At 37.5% G+C, this 22367-nt stretch overlaps 1 protein-coding gene across 3 annotated transcripts in view; it reads left to right on the top strand.

The window, feature by feature from the left end:
• Positions 1–22367, top strand: part of CATSPERE (catsper channel auxiliary subunit epsilon) — a 201574-nt gene that overhangs the window by 12278 nt on the left and 166929 nt on the right. For all 3 annotated transcript variants that reach the window (XM_047841280.1, XM_047841279.1, XM_047841278.1), the window contains exons 3-5: positions 15738–15811; positions 16357–16426; positions 18492–18562. In XM_047841280.1, the coding sequence (XP_047697236.1) occupies positions 15738–15811; positions 16357–16426; positions 18492–18562 (215 nt within the window). The remainder of the gene's footprint in view (positions 1–15737; positions 15812–16356; positions 16427–18491; positions 18563–22367) is intronic.

Here is a 22367-nt window from a genome sequence, read left to right as displayed (position 1 = left end):
AAACCCACATTTCTATGATCAATTAATCTAGGACAAAGGATGCTGGAATATACAATGGGGAAAAGATAGTCTTTTCAATAAATAGTGTTGGGAAAACCGGACAGCTTCATGTATAAGAATGAAACTGGACTACTTTTAGCAACATACAAAAAAAAAAAAAAAAAAAAAAAACTCAAAATGGATTAAAGACCTAAACACGAGACCTGAAACCATAAAAATCCTAGAAGAGAAAGCACACATGCAGTAATTTCTGTGAAATTGCGCATAGCAACAGTTTTCTAGATATGTCTCCTAAGGCAAGTAAGACAAAAACAAAAATAAACTATCAGAATAAAACTATCAGAATAAAAAGCTTTTGCACAGCAAAGGAAACTATAGAAGTAAAAGACAACTACTAAATAGGAGAAGATGTTTGCAAATGATATACCTGAAAAGGTGTTAATACCCAAAATATATAAAGAACTTATATGACTCAACCCCACCAAAACCCCAAAAACAAATAATCTGATTAAAAGTGGGCAGAGGGGTACCTGGGTGACTCAGTTGGGTGAGCATCTGACTTTTGATTTTGGCTCAGGTCATGATCCCAAGATTGTGGGATCAAGCCTCCCATTAGGCTCCATGCTGAGCGTGGAGCCTGCCTAAAATTCTCACTCTCTTCCTCTGCCCCTCTCCCCCACTTGCTCTCTTTCTCTTAAAAAAAAAAAAGGTATTAAAAAATGGGCAGAGAAGCTAAATAGACATTTTTCCAAGGAAGATGTGCAGATGGCCAACAGAGACATGAAAAGATGCTCAACAACACTCATCATCAGGGAACTGCAAATCCAAATCACAATAAGATAACACTTCACATCAGTTAGAATGGCTAAAATCAAGAAGACAAGAAACAGTAATTATTAATAAGGATGTGGAGAAAAAGGAACCCTTTTGCACTGTTGGTGGGAATATAAATTGACACAGCCAAGGCAGAAGAGTATGGAGATTCATCAAAAAATTAAAAATAGAAATACCATATGATCCAATAATTCCACTACTGTTTACTCAAAGAAAATGAAAACACTAACTCAAAAAGGTATATGCCTCTCTGTGTTTATTACAGCATTGTTTACGATAGCCAAGACATGAAACAACCTAAGTATCCATCAATAGATGAATTGATAAAGACAATGTGATACGTACACACCCACAAACACACAAAATGGAGTTTTACACAGCTATAAAAAAGGATGATATTGTGCCATTTGAGACAGCATGGATGGACCTAGAAGGTATAATGCTAAGTGAGGTAAATTAGACTGAGAAAGACAAATACCATATGACTCCACTCAAAATGGAATCTAAAACAAGTGAATAAGCAAATAGAGGTATTCTAGACATAATATTTCATCCATAAATATTTTAGTATGTATGTTAAAATGTTAAGATTCTTAAATTTTATTTTATTATTATTTTTACTTCCTTAAGTAATCTATACACCCACTGTGGGTATCAAACTCACGACTCTTGAGATCAAGAGTTGCATGCTCTAAGGGCGCCTGGGTGGCTCAGACAGCTGGGCGTCTGACTTCAGCTCAGGTCATGATCTCACCACTCGTAAGTTTGAGCCCTGTGTCAGTCTCTGTGCTGACAGCTCAGAGCCTGGAGCCTGCTTTTGATTCTGTGTCTCCCTCTCTCTCTGCACCCACCCCCTCTCCTTCAAAAATAAATAAACATTTTTAAAAAGGCAGCCCTAAAACTCTTTAAATACATACATACATACATACATACATACATAGTGAAGGCAATTAGACAAGAAAATGAAATAAAGACATCCACATTGGAAAGGAAAAAAAATAAATTACCTCTATTTGCAGATGACATGATTAATATAAAAACCCCTAATGAATCCACTAAAAAATTATTAAAACTACTGAGTTTAGTAATTTCATATGGAAATTTACATGGAATTTCACAGGGAAATTCAAGAAAAAAAAGAATAGACAAGACATTTTTGAAAAAGAACAATGTTGGAAGACTCACAGTTCCTGACTTTAAAACTTAACTATAAAGCTGCAGCAATTGAGGGGTGCCTGGGTGGCTCAGTTGGTTGAGCATCTGACTCTTGGTTTTGGCTCAGGTCATGACCTCATGGTTCATGGGTTCGAGCCCCACCTCTCTCTCTACACTGACAGAGCCTGCTTTTTTTCTTCTTTACTTATTCCACTTATAGTCTCTTAGTTGTTTTTCTGCCTTTCTTCAATGCCTTTTTTTCAGTTTTTATTCACATATAATTTCCCACCAGTAACTTTTAATTTAATCTTCATGTCCCTTATCATCATCTATTTCATGTGCTGGTTTAGTCAACTCTTATTTCTATTTGTGCTTCATTTTCTGTTCCTAGCTTATGAATTTACTTTATTTCAATTCCAGTATAGTGTTATATTTCAGTTTCAGGTGTACAACATAGTGATTCACCTACTCAATGAATTTATAACTCGAGATTTTTCTTTCTCTTATCACCAAATGCTTGTTTGATATTTAATTCAGTTCAATATCAGTTTGCAGTTTTCTTCTGCTTTTTGTTTGTTTGTTTTTTTAAGGGAATTTAATGAACTGAAATGTTTCTATTTTTATTTTCTATTCTCCTATAGTAGCTTTTTATAGGTAAAGTCTGATTATACCTTTGAATTTTATGGACAGTTTGGCAGCCTAAGTTGGTTTGAAACATTCCTAGATAAATGTAGCAAAGTGCAGTTTCTTTAACTGATGGCTTTTTGTTGGTAGTGTTGCATTTTCTTGGTTGTTTGGTTTGGTTTTTCGACTTACCTGATCCTAAACTTCCCCTCTTGATTCTTCCCTTCACCACTTACTCTCCGAAGGGTGTTTCCCTTTCCTGTATCTTCTCTCCTGAAGTGATACCTTTCTGAGGGTCTCACGTGCTTTTAATTCCTGTCCTCATAGTTCTGTGGTCTCCCAGGAGGTTTTTTCCTATTATATTTTTGCACCTAGGGAGTGCTTTCTCTCTCTGTGGGTGATTTGAATTCAGTCTTAACCTTTTGTTTCCTGTCTTTTCCCTGCAGTGTTTCAGAAGCCTCCTCACTCTCCACAGTGGATTATGATAGGAGCTTGAGTGAGAGCTCTGCTGAAGATAGTTGGTTTTTCTACTTACAGGTCTACTTGACATTTGTAGTACGCTTTGTCTTCTTGCTTTGCTGTAATGTAGACTTTTCTGGGTTTTATTTGTTGATCTGTGTGTTTTTTTGGAAATGTGTGGAGAGAGTCAAACTTATGTGGCCACCATTACCTGGGCTAACCATTTACCCCCCCCCCCCCCACCCCTCATGTTTTGATACACTGTCAGATTACAGGAATTAGCAACTATATCCTTTTTTTATACCCACCATGCAGAGACATGGTTCGGCAAAAACTTCTTATGTAATACTTAGCCTCAGTCCTTATGCTGATGTCTCCGCAGTCATTTCGACGGCCTGAAGCTCTTCTAGCAGAGTCTTGAGGAAGGGCTCTTAAGAGTAATATTACCTGAATTACTTTATGGTCATAAGAGCTTATTTACGGATTTGGTATCTAAAAGTTGGTGTATCTGGATATAAAAATTATTGGCTTCTGTTTTATTTCTGTTACTTTGTTGTCTCTGACATAAAGTGTTGCTTCCAAAACATCTGGTGAAAATATGATCTGCTTTCCTTTATGAATAATATGTGTGTTGGTTGTTGTTCTGGTTGTTCTTGTTGTTTTGGTCACAATCCCCAAACTGTTTCTTTTTAAGCCCAGTGCTTTTATTAATATAGCTCCTGGTTGTTTTTATTTTTTAAATCATTCGTAATTGTTTTTCATAGATATGAGCTGTGCCTTTTTAATATGTTGTTTCAAGTTATTTTATTTCACATATTACTCTTGACTTAGAGTTAGTGTTGATGTTGTGTTCCAAACATCTTGGTTTTCTTCTTCAGGATCTCCCAACTATACATACATTGGATTTTCTTTGCCTATCTTTTATATTTGCCACTTATTCTTGAATTACTTTTTATCTCTTTTGTTCTTAAAAAGCTGTTTATCTCAAGACCTTATCTATTGCTTATTCACAGTTGTGGTTTTTTTCTAAACACATTTGGTTTATTTCTGAAATGACTTTTTCTTTTATTTCTATATTTTTCCTGAGTTCTAGCTTATTTATGAATTTCAAATTCTGATTTATATTGTTCTTTCATAACTTCTATCATTTCCTTATTTATTTTGCCTCATTTTGAAATAGTAGATGTATCCGCCAGTGTTCTCACAGACAAACAGAACCATTTTAGAATTTGTACATACTTATATTAAGAGATTTATTTTAGGGAACTGGCTCCTGTGACTGTGGGAGCTTGCAACTCTGACATCTTTCGGTCAGGCCAGCAAGCTGGAAATTCAGTCAAGAGTTAATGCTGCAGTGTTGAAGCAGAGTTTCTTCTCCAGGAAACCTCCATTTTTTTCTGAAGGTTTCCAACTGATGGAAGAGGCCCCATCCACATTATTAAAGGCATTCTCTTTTACTTATAGTCAACTGACTATAGATATAAGCCACATCTATAAAATATCTTCACAGATAAACCTAGGTTTGATTAAATAACTGTGTACTATAATCTAGCCAAGTTGATACATAAGGCTAACACTCACATTAAGTTATAGCGTTCATTTATACATTGTGTATGTTCTTACAGTTATTCTGCTTCATATTTTCTTTTTCGTGTAATAACTATGTGAAATTAGACTGTGATCCTTTTTCTGTTGCTTTTTTTTTTTTACATGAAATTAATTTTCCTGATCTTTAAGGAGGGTGGGTCAAAATAACTTTTCTAACTTCATGGCTGTAGAGTTACCTCTTCTGTTGTTTTGTAAAGTATCCAAAAAATGAGGCTAATACTTTCTGAGATCTCCAGATTCTATTTCCCTCTCTCATTTATCTGTAGCTTCTCTTTCCTTTGTCTTTATTGTCCCTTTCTAACTCTATTGGGATTCTTTTCCCTGTATTTTTCATTACAGATCCTTGTCCTAGAAGGTATCTTTGGGTCCTTGGTTTAGGGTTCGTAGGTCCTAGCTTCTCCTGCTCTTTCAGACATTATCATGGACTTCATGGACTTACTTAGAAATGGAAAGTGCAACAACCCCTCTGGTTAGAGTTGCTGTCCTCGAAATGTCCTGCCGTGGTTTCCACTGAATACCTATCACTGATTTAGGTGGTTCTTCCCTTCTAAGGCCTACCATATTTGCTTTCTTTTGCTTCCTTATGCTCATACATGTGAGCCTGGTTGTTTTAGCTGGTTTGTTCCAACCCACTTATATTTGGGGATTTTGACAGATACTTTGTCACCAAGTTTTATTATTGGCATTGTCCAGTGTTGTTTGTTTTATTGGTACTATCCTAATTGTTCTCTCTCTGCTTGTAAGGAAATTTGGGTAGATCGAAAAACTACATCACCACTAACCCTTCACAATTTGTTTTCTTTTTTAAACTCTTCTTTTTTCCTCTTTTTAAACAGCCTTCCTTCTACTATTTTGGGTTTTCCCTGTTGTTATTTTATTAGCATCTTCTACTGAAAACAGAGTGTATTCACTTTCAAACTACCTTATTTCTTTTGTATATATTGAAGGGTATAAATTTCATTTTAGGAGTTATTTATACTATATGCTACATTTTGTTAACATTGAATGCTTTTATTGTTTATTTATACATATTTTGTAATTTCCTTTGTGATTCCTCCTTTGCTCCATGAATCACTCAGAAGTAAAGTTTGGGCTTTCTATTTTAAGAATTATATGTATCCTAAGATTTTCTTCTACCTTTATGAGAAATTCTAATTTTATTTCATTAATATCAAAAGCATAGTATGTGTGATAACAATTCTTTGAGATTGGCTAAGACTAATTTTGTAAATAAGGTCAATTTTGATTAAATGTTCTATGTAAGATTGGAAAGAATATGTTTTATATTGGTAAATTTTAGGAAGTGTGTGTGTGTGTGTGTGTGTGTGTGTGTGTGTGTGTATCTTTTACAGGTTTATCTGTAGTTTGAGAAAAGTGTATCAAAAATATACCACAGTATTTGTGACTTTTAAATTTTTTCCTAGTAATTCTATCAAATTTTGCTTTATATAATCTACAGGTTTAAGGCAATCTCTATCAAATGCCAACACCATTTTTCACAAAACTAGAACAAATAATACTAAAATTTGTATAGAACTACAAAAGACCCCAAGTAGCCAAAGTGATGTTGAGAAAGAACAAAACTGGAGGTATTACAATCCCAGATATCAAGCCACAATACAAATCTGTAGTAATCAAAACAGTATGGTACTGGCACAAAAATAGACATAAAGATCAATGGAACAGAATAGAAAGCCCAGGAATAAACCAATTAATCTGTGACAAAGGAGGCAAGATTATACAGTGGGGAAAAGGCAGTGTCTTCAACAAATGGTGCTGGGAAAACTGGGCAGCAACATGCAGAAGAATGAAATGGGACCACTTTCTTATACCACATATAAAAATAAGCTCATAATGGATTAGAGACCTAAATGTGGGACCTAAAACCATAAAAATTCTAGAAGAGATCACAGGCAGTAATGTCTCTGACATCAGCCACAGCAACATTTTTCTAGATATGTCTCCTAAGGTAAGGAAAACAAAAGCAAAAATAAACAATGGGAACTCTATCAGAATACAAAGCCTTTGCACAGCACAGAAAACCATCAACAAAACAAAACGACAACCTACTAAATGAGAGAAAATATTTGCCAAAGATATATCTGATAAGGGGTTAATATCCAAAACATATAAAGAGCTTATACAACTCAATACACACACAGACACACACACACACACACACACACACACACACACACACACACACAATCCAATCTAAAAATGGGCAGAAGACCTGAATAGACTTTTTCCCAAAGACCTACAGATGGCCAACAGAGATGTGAAAAGATGTTCAACATCACTCATCATCAGGGAAATGCAAATCAAAACCACAATGAGATATCACCTCACACCTGTCAGAATGGCTAAAATAAAAAACACAACAAACAACAAAGGTGGGTGAGAATGTATAGAAATAGGAACCCTTGTGTACTGTTGGTGGGAATGCAAACTGGTTCAGCCACTATGGAAAAGAGTATGGAGATACTTTAAAAAATTAAAAACAGAAATACCATATGATCCAATAATTCTACTACTGGGTATTTATCCAAAGAAAATGAAAACACTAATTCAAAAAGATGTATGCATCCCTATGTTTATTGAAGCATTATTTACAACAGCTAAGATACAGAAGCAACCTAAGTATCTATCAATAGATCAATGGATAATGAAGATAGCTTATCAGTAGATGAATGGATAAGGAATACACACACACGCATATGCACACACAAACACACACACACACAGGAATATTACACAGTCATACAAAAGGATGAGATCATGCCATTTGAAACAACATGGGTGGGCCTAGAAGGTATGTTAAAGTGAAATAAGTCAGATTGAGAAATAAGTCATAGGGTTTCAGTCATATGTAGAATCTCAAGAAACAACGACAGCAACAACAAAGAATAAACAAAACACAGAATCAGACCTATAAATACATAAGACAAAATTATGGTTGCCAGAGGGAAGGGTGGCAGGTCGGGCAAAATGAGTACAGGGGAGTGGGAGATACAGGCTTCTAGTTATGAAATGAATGAGTCAGAGGAATGAGACACAGCATAAGGACTTTGTCAATGATATTGTAATAGCAGTATATGGAGACAGATGGTGGCTACACTTGTGAACGGAGCATTAATGTAAGACCTTGTGGAATTGCTATGCTGTATACCTGAAACTAATGTAACATTGTGTGTCAGCTAAAATTTAAACATTTTTTTCTTTACGTATTTCAGGGTTATGTTATATCTTCTGGTGATTTTTTTCTCTTTTTTCTTACACACTGTCACTGATCCTATCATTTCAAACTTATGACATAGTTGGTATCATAATCCCCCTTTTACAAGCAAAGACACTGATACACTCTTTGCACACGTATATCTACAAGAAATGTGTACACATTATAAAAACTGTTACTCTAAAGGTGAAATGACGTCCCAATGCTGGCTGAAGTAGACCAATGTTGAGACTGAGACTGATGATATTAGGATGTGGATCAGTATCCTTCAAAAGAGGAAAGAAAGAACTTATAAATGAAAGAATGTGAAGCAGAAAAAAAAAAGAAATAAGGAAAATGTGACTGATGAAAGTGATAGTGACAGTCAGTGATCCGTGAATAGTAGGACCTCAGAATTCACCATGTCTTGTTTTTAAGTGTAGGATCTTGTCTCATCCATTTTTCTTTATCCTCAGAATCTGCTGGAGAAGAGTCACCTGCCAGACACTTGAGGGATGATGATGATGATTATTATTATTATTTTACTAAAAAATTTTTAATGCTTATTTATTTTTTAGAGAGAGGCACAGAATTGAGTAGGGGAGGGGCAGAGAGAGAGGGAGACACAGAATCTGAAGCAGAATCCAGGCTCGGAGCTGTCAGCACAGAGCCCAATGCGGGGCTCAAATCCACAAGCTGTGAGATCCTGACCTGAACCAATGTCAGATGCTTAACTGACTGAGCCACCCAGGTGCCCCTATTATTAATATTGTAAGTGTTTATTTATTTTTTAGAGAGAGAGAGCAGGGGAAGGGCAGAGAGAAAGGGGGACAGAGAATCCCAAGCAGGCTCTGCGCTGACAGCAGAGATCCCAATGCGGGGCTGTAACTCACAAACCACAAGACCATGACCTAAGCCGAAGCTAGCCCCTCAACCAACTGAGCCACCCAGGTGTGCCGATTATTTTTGAAGTAAAATAAGAATCTTATAGGGTTCTTTTATTAATTTATTTTCAAGTTAGTTAACATACAGTGTAGACTTGGCTTCAGGAGTAAAACCCAGTGATTCATCTTTTACGTATGACACCCAGTGTTCATCCCGAAAAGTGCCCTCCTTAATGCCTGTCACCCATTTAATCCACCCCCAACCCCCACTCCAGCAACCCTCAGATTGTTCTCTGTATTCGAGAGTCTCTTATGGTTTGCTTCCCTTTATGTTGATCTTATTTTTCCTTCCCTTCCCCTATGTTCATCTGTTGAGTTTTTCAAATTCCACATGAGTGAAATCATATGATATCTGTCTTTCTCTGACTTAATTTGCTTAGCATAATACCCTCCAGTTCCATCCACATTGTTGCAAATGGCAGGATTTCATTCTTTCTCATCGTCAGGCAGTATCCCATTCTTCATCCATTCATCAGTTGATGAACATTTGGGCTCTTTGCATAACTTGGTTATTGTTGTTGATAGCACTGCTATAAACATTGGGTACATGTAGCCCCTTTGAATCAGCACTCCTGTATCCTTTGGATAAATTCTGGTAGTGCAATTGCTGGTTCTATTTTTAATTTTTTGAGGAACCTCCATACTGTATTCCAGAGTGGATGCACTGGGTCGCATTCCCACCAACAGTGCAAAAGGGTTCCCCTTTCTCCGCATCCTTGTTGTTTTGTGAGTTGTTAATTTTGGCCACTTTGACTGATGTGAGGTGGTATCTCACTGTGGTTTTGATTTGTATTTCCCTGAAGATGAGGGATGTTGAACATCTTTTCACCCCTTTGTTGTGCAGAAGCTTTTTATCTTGATGAGGTCCCAACAGTTCATTTTTGCTTTTATTTCCCTTGCCTCCTGAGACATGTCAAGTAAGAAGTTGCTGTGGCTGAGATCAAAGAGGTTGGTGCCTGTTTTCTCCTGTGGGATTTTGATGGTTTCCTGTCTCACATTTAGGTCTTTTATCCACTTTGAATTTATTTTTGTGTATGGTGTAAGAAAGTGATTTAGTTTCATTCACCTTCATGTTGTTGTCCAGTTCTCCCAGCACCATTTGCTAAAGATAGTGTCTTTTTCCATTGGATACTCTTTCCTGCTTTGTATAAGATTAGTTGGCCATACATTTGAGGGTCCATTTCTGAGCTCTCTATTCTATTCCACTGACCTATATGTCTGTTTTTGTGCCAATACCATACTGTCTTGATGGTTACAGCTTTGTAATACATCTTGAAGTCCAGGGTTGTGATGCCTCCAGCTTTGGTTTTCTTTGTCAACATTACTCGGGCTATTAAGGGTCTTTTGTGGTTCCACACAAATTTTAGGATTGTTTGTTCTAGCTCTGAGAAGAATGCCGGTGCAATTTTGATTGGGATTGCATTGAATGTATAGATTGCTTTGGGTAGTATCAGCATTTTAACAATATTTGTTTTTCCAACCCATGAGCACAGAATGTTTTTCCATTTCTTTGTGTCTTCTTCAGTTTCTTTCATAGCTTTCTGTGGTTTTCAGCACACAGATCTTTTACTTCTTTGGTTAGGTTTATTCCTAGATATTTTATGGGTTTTAGTGCAATTATAAATGGGATTGATTCCTTGATACCTCTTTCTATTGCTCCATTATCGGTGTATTGAAATGCAACCAATTCCTGTACATTGATTTTATATCCTGAGATTTTGGTGAATTCCTATATCAGCTCCAGCAGTTTTTTGGTGGAGTCTTTCAGATTTTCCAGGTAGAGCACCATGTCATCTGCAAAGAGTGAAAGTTTGACTTCTTCTTTGCCAATTTGGATGACTTTTATCTAGTTTTGTCGTCTGATTGCTGAGGCTAGGACTTCCAACACTACGTTGAACAACAGTGGCAAGAGTAGACATCCCTCTCATATTTCTGATCTTCGGGGGAAAGCTCTCAGGTTTTCTCCACTGAAGATTATATTAGCTGTGGGCCTTTCATATGTGGCTTTTATAATGTTAAGGTGTGTTTCTTCTATCCCAACTTTCTTGAGGGTTTTATCAAGAAACGATGCTGTATTTTGTCAAATGCTTTTTCTGCATCTGTTGACAGGATCGTATGATTCATATTATCTTTTCTTCTATTAATGTGGTCTATCATGTTGACTTATTTGTGAATATTGAACCAGCCCTGTAGCCCAGGAATGAATCCCACTTGATCGTGGTGAATAATTCTTTTAATGTACTGTTGAATTCAGTTTGCTAGTATTTGTTGAGAATTTTTGCATCCAGGTTCATCAGGGATACTGGCCTGTGATTCTCCTTTTTAGTGGAGTCTGTCTGTTTTGGGAATCGAGGTAATGCTGGCTTCATAGAATGAGTCTGGAAGCTTTCCTTCCATTTCTATTTGTTAGAAAAGTTTGAGAAGAATGGGTATTAAATCTGCCTTGATTGTCTGGTAGAATTATCCTGGGAAGCCATTCTGGCCAGGACTCATTTTGGGGGAGATTTTTGATAACCGATGCCATTTCTTTGCTGGTTATGGGTCTGTTCAAATTTTCTATTTCTTCCCATTTGAGTCTTGGTAGTGTGTGAGTGTCTAGGAATTTGTCCATTTCTTCTAGATTTTCCAGCTTATTGGCACATAATTTTTCATAGTATTGTCTTCTAATTGTTTGTATTTCTGTGGTGTTGGTCTCCTCTTTCATTCACGATTTCATCTATTTCGGTCCCCTCTCTTTTCTTTTGAGAAGTCTGGCTAGAGGTTTATCATTTTTGTTCATTCTTTCAAAAAACATTCATTGATCTGTTCTACTGTTTGTTTTTTTTTGTTTGTTTTGACTCTACATTGTTTATTTCTGCTCTAATCTTTATTATTTCCCCTCTTCTGCTGGCTTTGGGCTTTATTTGTTGCTCCTTTTCTAGCTTCTTTAAGTGTAAGGTTAGGTTGTGTATGTGGGACCTTTCTTGCTTCTTGAGATAGTCTTGAATTGCAATGTATTTTACTTTTAGGACTGTCTTTGCTGCATCCTAAAGGATTTGGACTGTCATATTTTCATTTTCATTTGCTTCCATGTATTTTTAAATTTCTTCTTTAATTTCCTAGTTAGCCCCTTCATTCTTAATTAGGATGTTCTTTAACCTCCATGTATTTGGAGGCTTTCCAAAAATTTTTCCTGTGGTTGATCTCAAGTTTCATAGCATTGTGATCTGAAAATATGCATGGTATAATCTCAATCTTTTTGTACCTATTTGAGGGCATTTTTCTGACCCAGTATGTGATCTGTTTTGGAGAATGTTCTATGTGTACTCGAGAAGAATATGTATTCTGCTGCTTAAGATGAAATGTTCTGAATATATCTGTTAAGCCCATTTGGTCCTATGTGTCATTCAGAGCCATTGTTTCCTTATTGATTTTCTGCCTAGATGATCTGTTCCATTGTTGTAAGTGGAGTATTAAAGTCTCGTGCAATTATGGTATTATTACCCAAAAGTTTGCTTATGTTTGTGATTAACTGATTTATGTATTTGGGCGTTTCACATTGGGGGCATAAATATTTGCAATTGTTAGCTCTTCTTGATGGATAGACCCCTTAATTATGGTATAATGTTTCTTCATCTCTTGTTACAGTGTTTGTTTTAAAATCTAGTTTGTTTGATATAAGTATGGCTACTCTGGCTTTCTTTTGACATCTGTTTGCATCACTGCTGGTTCCTCACCCCCTCACTTTCAATCTTCAGATGTCCTCTGGTCTAAAATGAGTCTCTGGTAGGCAGAATATAGATGGATCTTGGTTTTTTATCCATTCTGATACCCTGTGTTTTCTGATTGGGGCATTTACTCCATTTACATTCCAAGTGATTATTGAAAGATATGGATTTAGTGCCATTGTGCTATCTGTAGATTTCATGTTTGTTGTGATGTCTCTGGTTCTTTGTAGTCTTTGCTGCTTTCCAATCACAGAGTCCCCCTTAGGATCTCTTACAGGGCTAGTTTAGTGGTCACAAACTCCTTTAGTTTTTGTTTGTCTGGGAAAGTCTTTATCTCTCCTTCTGTTCTGAATGACAGCCTTGCTGGATACAGGATTCTTGACTACATATTTTTCCTGTTCACTCCCTTCTGGCCTGCCAAGGTTCAGAAGACAGGTCTGCTACCAACCTTATGTGTATTACCTTGTAAGCTAAGGACCTTCTGTCCCTGGCTGCTTTCAGAATTCTCTCTTTATCTTTGTATTTTGCTAGTTTCACTATGCTACGTCGTGGTGTTGACCTGGTTTTGTTGATTTTGAAGGGAGTTCTCTGTGCCTCTGGGACATGGATGCCTGTTTCCTTCCCCAGATTAGGGAAGTTCTCAGCTATAATTTGTTCAAATAAACCTTCCACCCCTTTCTCTTGCTTTTCTTCTTCTGGAACGCCTATGTGATGCATATTGTTTCATTTCACAATCATTTAGCTCTCACATTCTCCCCTCGTGATCTAGTAATTTCCTTTCCCTCTTTTTTTTCAGCATCATTTTCCATAATTTTATCTTCCCTTTCACCTACTCTCTCCTCTGCTTCTTCCACCCTTGCTGTCACTGTATCTAGTTTATTTTGCATTTCATTTATAGCATTTCTTAATTCATCATGCCTAGTCCTAGGTCTTTGATCTCTACAGCAATAGATTCTCTGTTGTCTTCTATGCTTTCTTCAAGCCCATCTATTAGTCTTATGACTATTATTTTAAATTCTTGTTCAGATATATTGTTAATACCTGTTTTGAGCAATTCTCTAGCTGTGTTTTTTTCCCAAATTTTGTTTTGGGGAAGAATTCTTCTGTTTCATCATTTTGGCTAATTTCTGTCTTTTGCATGTTTTAGTAGCTTGTTATGTGTCTGCACCTGCAAGTACTACTATATTAAAAAGGGGTCATTCACCGTTGAGGGCCTGGCACTTCAGGAAGTGTTTTTGGCGTCTGTTGCATGCACTCTATTGTTGTGTTTTGGCTGCTCTATCCCACTGGTCAGTCCTCTGCAGAGGTCCTCCTTGCTTGTAGTGCTGGAGTGTTTGGACCTTCCACCAGGTGGGCTTTGATTTGTTTGTTGAAGTAACCATGGAAAAAAAGGAAAGAGGTAGGGGGGAGGCCTGATCCCATAAGAAAAGAAAAATGAAAGGGGAGAAAAGAAGACCAAACAGAGAATCAAAAAACTATAAGGCTTAAATCCAGAGAAAAAGAAAGGAAAATAAAGAAGGAAAAGAGATAGAAAAGATCTAAAAAAATAAAGTAAAAATGCCTGAACAGACTATATATATATTAAGAATTGACCACAAACAATTCAGAAACTATGAGCCTTATTCCAATAGAAAAAAGGAAGAGGGTAAAAAGAAAAAGAGAAGAGAAGAAAAAAAGAAAAGAGAAACGAAAAAGACAACCAGACAGGCAAACAACAACAATAACAACAGCAACAAACAGTTGTCTGTTGGTGCCAGGGACAGGTGGCTGTGCTGGTCTGGAGGAGAGGCTGGCTGCATTGGCTCAGTGTCAGTCTTGTTCCAGTAGGTGTGCAGTTACCAGGGGCAGGGTTTGGTGTAAGTGTCCCGCCTCCACTGGGGGCCGCTGTGCTTCTCTCTGAAGCCCCACTGTGTCGGTGATGGGGAGAGAACTGGCGACACCCCAATCTCTCCTTCCCACGCCAGGTTGTCTCAAACCCCTGTTCAGGCAGCCCTCACAGGATAGCGAGGGCATTCAGCTTGACCTGTTCCTCACGGTTCTCCAGCACCTTCTAGGTGCCCAGTTGGGATTCAAAACCCAATGTCTTAAAGGACCCCACACAGCATGGATCCTGTTCTGATGTAGAGCCACTCCACTCTGCTGATAAAAGGCTGATAAAAGACTGGGTGCCTGGGTGGCTCAGTCAGTTGGGCTTCTGACTTCAGCTCAGGTCATGGTCTTCCAGTTCTTGCGCTTGAGCCCCGCATTGGGCTCTCTCCTGTCAGCACAGACCCGGCTTCGGATCCTCTGTCCCCAACCCACCCCCCCCCCACCCCTCCCCTGCTTGTGCTCTCTCTGTCTCAAAATAAATAAATAAACTAAAAAAAAAAAAAAAAAAACGCCTTTGGCTGGCACCTGCAGGGTCTTTGTCATTGGGGAGGCAATAAACCCTTTTCCCAAAGTACTCTGGAAAGGGGACTGTTTTCCAGTATCCCCCAGAGATCCGTGTACCAGGCTATGCGCTCCAGGGGGAGGTTCCTCCTCCACAGGAGCACCCAGCGGCTCCTGGCTTAGCTTCGGAGAAAGTCGGTGAAAGTCGTGCACTTTTGAAACCTCCGAGTTTCAGCTCCTAAGGCTGTTTGCAAAATAGAAACTGGCACTCTCTGTATTTCTCATTCCCCCATCTGTGGTCTGGAGAGGTTTTCCTTTTGTGCCAACTGAGTCCTGACTTTTACAACCCCTCTCTCTTTCACTCCCTTTTGTCTCTGCACAGAAAGGGCTCCCTCCCTTCCATGCCTCTGCCATTTTCTCTCCACCACTCCATATACACGCACCTCCATCCCACCACGCTGCCTCTCTCTGCCCCTGGAGGTCCTTCTGCCACTCTGCAGATCCATTTCCTGGGTGGTCCAAGTGATCCCTCCTCAATACAGCTGTGTTTGAGGGGCCAGGGCAATCCCAGTCCCCCTACTTCCCTGTCGTCTCAACTCCACAAAGAAGCTTAGAGTTTTTAAGGGAGACTACTGAAGTGTCTTGGAAAAGGTACATTGCCTTTCTTTGTCGTATTGCTTTGTACAATTTTAAAGCAATAAAATGTTTAGTCATTCTTTCTTTCAATGATAAGGACACAGAAAATTCAACCCTGCCTCTGAATACTGAGGTAAAAATTCTGGGGCAGACCTTTTGTTTGAACTATTGTACCTTCTTTTTTAGATTACGTTAGAGTATGAAGGAACATCATTTCTTGAGTGGAGTGTGCCAGGAACTTGTTCAGTGAAAAATAAAAGGTAAGATTTTTGCTGCTGATGTCAATATAATGTGTGTATTTACCCATAAAAAAGTATTCATATAGTGCGGACAGTCAGATTTAAGGCAGTGATTGAATGTAAATTTCTTCCCATTAAATAGATGTGAGAAGAAAGACAAGATCTCTTTGAAAATAGGATATGGGGTGCCTGGATGGCTCAGTCAGTTAAGCGTCCAACTTCGGCTCAGGTCATGATCTCAAGGTTCATGGGTTTGAGCCCCGCACTGGGCTCTGTGCTGACAGCTCAGAGCCTGGAGCCTGCTTCGGATTCTGTGTCTCCCACTTTCTCTGCTCAACCTCTCTCTCTCTCTCTCTCTCTCTCTCTCTCTCTCTGTCTCTTTCGCTGTCTCTCAAAAATGAATAAACATTAAAAAAATTTTTTTAAAGAAAATAGTATAAAAGTAAAATATGCTGTATGTTTTATTTTTCTTGTTAGCATACAATTAATGTTTTTAGGCTTAAAAAGTAGGGAATTTTTCCTAACCTTGTATGCTTATTTATCTTTCTGTTCTTTTTAAATACTAGCTCACCGAGGACAGAGCTGCGTTGTTCTTCTCCTGGTGTTCATACTATAAGACCAATTGTTGTGGGCCCAGTGAGTTGATTTTAATGATAACTTATTAAATCTTGAGTAATTATCTCTGTTACACTTTATTTCCCATATTTTGAGCTTTCAACCTAACTTAATCTGTTTTAAATAGTATGTGTTAATCATAGATAAGAGGTATTTTTAATTATTATCAATAGGGCATTAACTTCCAGATATATCTCATAGAAAATGATGTTATGAAATGGTATGTGATTTTACCTCAGCCTTTTTGTCAATAAGTATGTGAAAGCCTCAGTTACCACCTTCCAGGTAACAATACTCCCCAATGAGTGGGTCTCACATCGTATACTTTTATAACAATTCCCTGGATTAAAAGCCATTTCTGACAAGTTTGTTTTTACTATATTTTCTTCAATTCGAGAAAGCATTTGTGAATGCAAATACATAAGAATGATGTTGAATCCTCTCTGGGTTACAAAAAAAAAAAATAAAAAGCTAAGCATCAAAAACATCGGCTCTCTACTAATTAGTAACAGGTACCGGCCAGGCATTCATAGCTGATATTCCCACGCAAGTGTGTCTAAAGCCACTGCCATAGAGACTGCGTGTGACAAAATTTGACTATATTTTGGGGCTTATGCCTTCTTCTTGATTTCTAATCTTTATTTTCAGAGAACAAGTAGAGTGATGCAGGAGCGGCCAAATGAATATTAATTCATTTTTTCAAAACTCGTAGATTGAAAAGTATTTCAACTTGAGGTTTTTGAGTTTATGAATTATTTACCAGTTTCATGGACACAATTCTGAGGAAGTAAAGGTTTACTCCTTTTCCTTTTGTTGTGTGTTAGAAGCCCAAATGTGCAATGTTACATACACACAAATACATGCATAGAGAAGAGTATCTTTGTCGTTTACGGATAGTGCCATCAGATCTTATAACCTTTAAGGATGTACACGTGACTTTAGAAATACATTCAAGAACACTCAGATATAACAATCCAAAATGTCTCCAGGCATTGCCAGTGTACCCTGGTGAGCAAAATCATCTCTGATTCAGAACCATCATGGAAGAAAATGAATTGAATTGCATTTCAGTGAGTAAGACTGTCCAGGAAAACTCACTATTTTCCTTTATACACTCACAGAGAACATTCTGTTACCACATGAAGTATAAGGGGTTGGTTTCCATACTGACTAATTATCTGATACCAGCTGACTGTCTTACAATTCTAAGTTCTGGCATTTTCTACATGGAGTTAACTTCCCATCCACAAGGTTAAGGGCTCAGTCCCACAAGACTGCTCCATTTCGGATGCCAACTGCATGTCCCAGTTTGTCACCTGTACTCGTGACTGACTGTCCATAAATCCAGGTTCCTACAACCTTCTCCTCAGGGTCAATAATTTGCTAGAACAGCTTGCAGGACTCATGGAAATGCATTTATTGGTTATAATAAAAGATATGATAAAGGATACAGATGAACAGCCAGAGAAGAGCTACATAAGGCAAAGTCTGGAAGGGCCCTGCGCACAGGAGCTTCCGACCCCACGGAGCTGGGTTGTGTCACCCTGCCAGCACATGGACATGTTTACCAACCTGATTTTTATGGGGCTTCATCACATAGGCATGATCAATCATTAACTCATTTTCTAGTCCTTCTCCCCCCTCCAAAGGGTGGGAGGTTGAGGTAAAAGTTCCAAGCTTCTAATCATGGCTTGGGCTTTCTAGTGACCAGTTCCCATCCTGGATCCCACCCGAGTCGCCTCATTAGAACAAAAGGGATTGAGGATCTCTGTGTCAGACCCTCCCGTCGTTCAGGAGATTATAAGAGTTGTAGGAGCTCTGCATCAGGAACTGCGATCAAAGACCAAAGATTAGCAGGAACTGGGTGCAAAGACCAATACATAACAAATTTGTCACTCATGATAGTGAATTCGTAATTACAGAGAATAGCTACAGAATTGAACTAGTATTACATGAATATTTGTTAGTTCTATTCTGAAATTTGTTCATTATACTTCCTTTCATCTTAGATCACTAATTTAGTGCCTCTGTGACTTTTCTGCCTGTATCCAAATTTGTATTTAAAGCTACCTCAATTTCCTTTTAGGATTCAGAAGAAGAACGCAATTTGTCTGTGCAAAGTTCTCATATCTGCTTCCTGTGGTATTATAGAGTTATGTAAGTAAGGCAATGTTGAATACAAAGATAATTAATGCTTTTTAAGAATAATTAGATTTAACTTTTAATTAACCACAGATGGATTATCTACATTATACTTTTCACATAAGCTTGCACTCACCAATCAAGATATCCTCAAATAAAATGCCAAACTAATATTGGGAAACAAACAATAAAAGTAACAATAGCAACCACTATTTGAACATATATTTCTAATGTTCATACTTGATGTAAATTATCTCTCTCACTTTTCATAACAAACAGAGATGCAAGTATTGTTATCTTTATTTTATAAATGAGGACATGTAAGCTTGGGTAGGTTAAATAACTCGGATAATAATACACAGCTACTAATAACTAGCATTGGGATTTGCCGCTGGTTTTTCAGACTACAGGGCTCTTTTAATTCCATCATATACATAGTTTCTCCAACCCATATTAACATGAGAGTGAATGAAAATAACTAAAAAGAGAAAACTGGCACAGGAGAAAATAATTAAGTGCATTAGAAAATTATCTGATAAGTTAAAACCATCAATGAATCAGAATATTTTTCAGTGCAACAGTCAAGGCAATATCCTAAGCCCTGAATAGGATACAGGGAACTGTCTTATGTGGCCCCTGCTCCCCAGAGGACTCAACAGCCTCGCATTTCATTGGCCACAGGGATTACTTGAGGACTGACACATGACCCAGGCAGTCGCCAGCAGAATACTCGTGTCTTCTGTAAAGCGGAAGTGGTCGTTGCAGATAGTTGTCTTGGTTCACGTGGTCCCTTAGAAGTCGGATGGCTCTGCAGTGTCTATGCAATTTTCGGACTAGAAGCCCTGATAACTAGATTTTAGCAAGCCCTTCAAGGAGTGCACGTTCCATTCCTCTCAGAAATACTGCCACCTTCCCAGACTCTTACCAAGAAGCAAGGATGGAGTCTCTGCTACTCCTGAACCTGACAGGGTTCTGTCCTAGTTGGGGATTTCAGATATGCCAATCGCCAGCTTTCTCCTGTGGGTTTGAAACCAACTGAGAAACAGACAAAGGCTAATTTGGAGATAAAAATTCCCTGCACAGCAGAATTGGAGAACAGAACCTTCCTCTCTGGCCACATGGGTTATTTTCTGCTTCCTCCAAGCAGAGACCAGGGGGGCCATCAGAGAAGGCAATCTGCCAAAAAAAAAAAAAAGCATTGAAAAAGCATTGATAGTCAGTTTCACGAGTTTCCAATCTCACTCACACACACTGAGCCCCAAGAGCTAGTGACGGATATGGGCTTCCATACTGCTCTGATCTGGTCATGAATCATGAAAACAAAATCGGAAGAAGCAGCACCTATCTAGGGGGGGCAGTTAAGCCCAAAGAGACAGCTCAGTGGGAGCTAAGTGTTTTTCTGTTACGTAAGTGGTAAAAATGTACACAATTTATCACCTGTAAAAATACCATTTACAGAGTAAAATGAAACTAATACTCATGTATTCATCACACAAGTCAAGGAAGAGAACATTACCAGTACCGTAGAATCTGCTACTTAGAAATGCAGAATCTGGGGCCTCATTCCAGACCTCCTAGATCATTACCTGCATTTGAACAAGATCCTGTAGTCATTGTATGTACATTATTGTTTAGCAAATCCCATTCTGATGCACATGAACAGAAGTTTCTCTAGGATATAGACCTAAAAGTACAGTTGGCTAAAAGTAGGATATGCATTTGTTCAAGTTTACTAGGTAATGCCTAAATGCCTCTTGAAAAGATCGTTCAAATCTATGTCTACACCAGCCGTGGACTACATCTACACCAGCAGCAGATGAATGTTCCCATTGTGCTACTTCCTCACCAATACTCAGTATTATCTGACTTTAATTTTACAATCTAGTAGATGTGAAATTATGTCACTGTGCTTTTTATTTGCATTTCCCTAATTACTATTGAGCATATTTTCATTTATTCATGAAGAATTTTTCTTCCCTTTCTGTTAAATGAGGATTTTTACCCATTTTTGAGTTATTTTTGTTTCAGAATAATTTATAAGATTTCATTCTAATGACTAGGACATTATTTATATATTTCAATATATATATATATATATATATATATATATAGAAAGAATTTATCCCAGTTTATGCAACTTTTTACTTCTCATGATCTCTATTGATAACAGAGGTCCTTGCTATTATAGATGAATTTGCCAGCCCTTACCTTAATTGGTTTGTGCCTTTTTAAATCAATTTAAGAAATCTTTTCCTCCAAGTTCATAAAAATAGCCTCCTATGTTGTTTCCTGAAAGGTCCACATAGTTTTGACTTCCACAGTTAGGTCCTTAATCCATCTGGAGTTAGTTTTTGTATATACTTGGAGATAGGGATCCAATTTTATTTTTTCCATGTGAATAATTAATCTAATCAGACCCATTTATTGAATAATGTATTTACCTGTAGTGCCTGCTTTATCATACATCGATTTTCCATGTATGCATGTGTTTCTTTCCAGCTGGCTCTACTGTTCAGCTGATCTGTTTGCTTAATAAACACTACATTATCTTTATTACTATAATTTCATATTTCAAATCTTGATGAGTGACAGTGCAAATCCCTGGCCCACTCTGACCCCAAGTCTTGTTCTTCTTCATGAGTCTCTTAGCTTTGTCTATTTTTCCTCTGGCCTATTTTTCCTCTCTATGAAATTTTAGAATTGGTTTGTCAAATTCCACAAAAACTCTAGTAGGGATTCCTATAATTTGTCTCAATTTTTAAATCAATTTGGAGAGTTTCAGCTCAAGAATAATACATAACCTTCCATTTATTTAGGTCTTTTTATATGTCTGGCAAAAAAATTTTGCAGTTTTTCATAAAAGTGCCTGGACATTTTTATTAGACTTATTCCTAGGTGCTTTATATTTTTGTCTCTACTACACTCAGTTTTTTAAAGCTACATTTTCTATATTTTCTAACCAGAGCTTCTTGTTGTATAGAACACAATTTACTTTTGAATATTGATTTTTGTATTCAACAATCTTGCTAAATTCTTATATTAATTCTAACAATTTACTTATATATTCTCTTGGAGTTTTTACAAATCCTATCACCTGCAAATACTGATGGTTTTCTTTATCCCTTTCCAAATAAGTATGGCTTTTCTTTCTTTTATTCTATTGCAATTGTAAAGTCCACTGTCTAATAGTTTTATCTTTTAGGTTGTCTGTATTTTCTGTTTAATGACTTAACCTTGCCTTTGGTGTTTCACTATTATAGGTTTTTTAAAAATCTATCCTACATGTGGTTTATTGCAGTTTCTGAATCTGAAGATTAGGGTCTTTCATTAATTCTGAAAAACCAGTCATCTTTTCAGATATTGATTCTCTCATTTTATTCTTTCTCTTTAGATTTTCATAAGAAAATATATGTCACCTTTTCATTCTGTCCTTCTTGAAATATTTTCATATTTTCTATCATTTTGTTTTCCATGACTCATTGTACACTATTTTTTTTTAATTTCAATTTGCTAATTCTCTTATCATCTGTGTCTAAAATTTGTCTTCACTAGGGGTGTCTGGGCGGCTCAGTTGGTTAAGCATCTGACTTCAACTCAGGTCATGATCTCATGGTCCATGGGTTCACACCCAGCATCGGGCTCTGTGCTGACAGCTCAGAGCCTAGAGCCTGTTTCAGATTCAGTGTCTCCCTCTCTCTCTGCCCCTCTCCCAGTCACACTCTCTCTCTCTTTCAAAAATAAATAAACATTAAAAAATTTTTAAATTTGTATTCACTAAAATCCTGTCTAGAGGCAACTGCCATGGTATATGCTCCCATTT

The sequence above is a fragment of the Prionailurus viverrinus genome, chromosome F1, assembly GCF_022837055.1.
Source record: "Prionailurus viverrinus isolate Anna chromosome F1, UM_Priviv_1.0, whole genome shotgun sequence".
Lineage (NCBI taxonomy): Eukaryota > Metazoa > Chordata > Mammalia > Carnivora > Felidae > Prionailurus > Prionailurus viverrinus.
The sequence above is the reverse complement of the archived record's forward strand: the minus strand, read 5'-3'. Positions and strand labels throughout refer to the sequence as shown.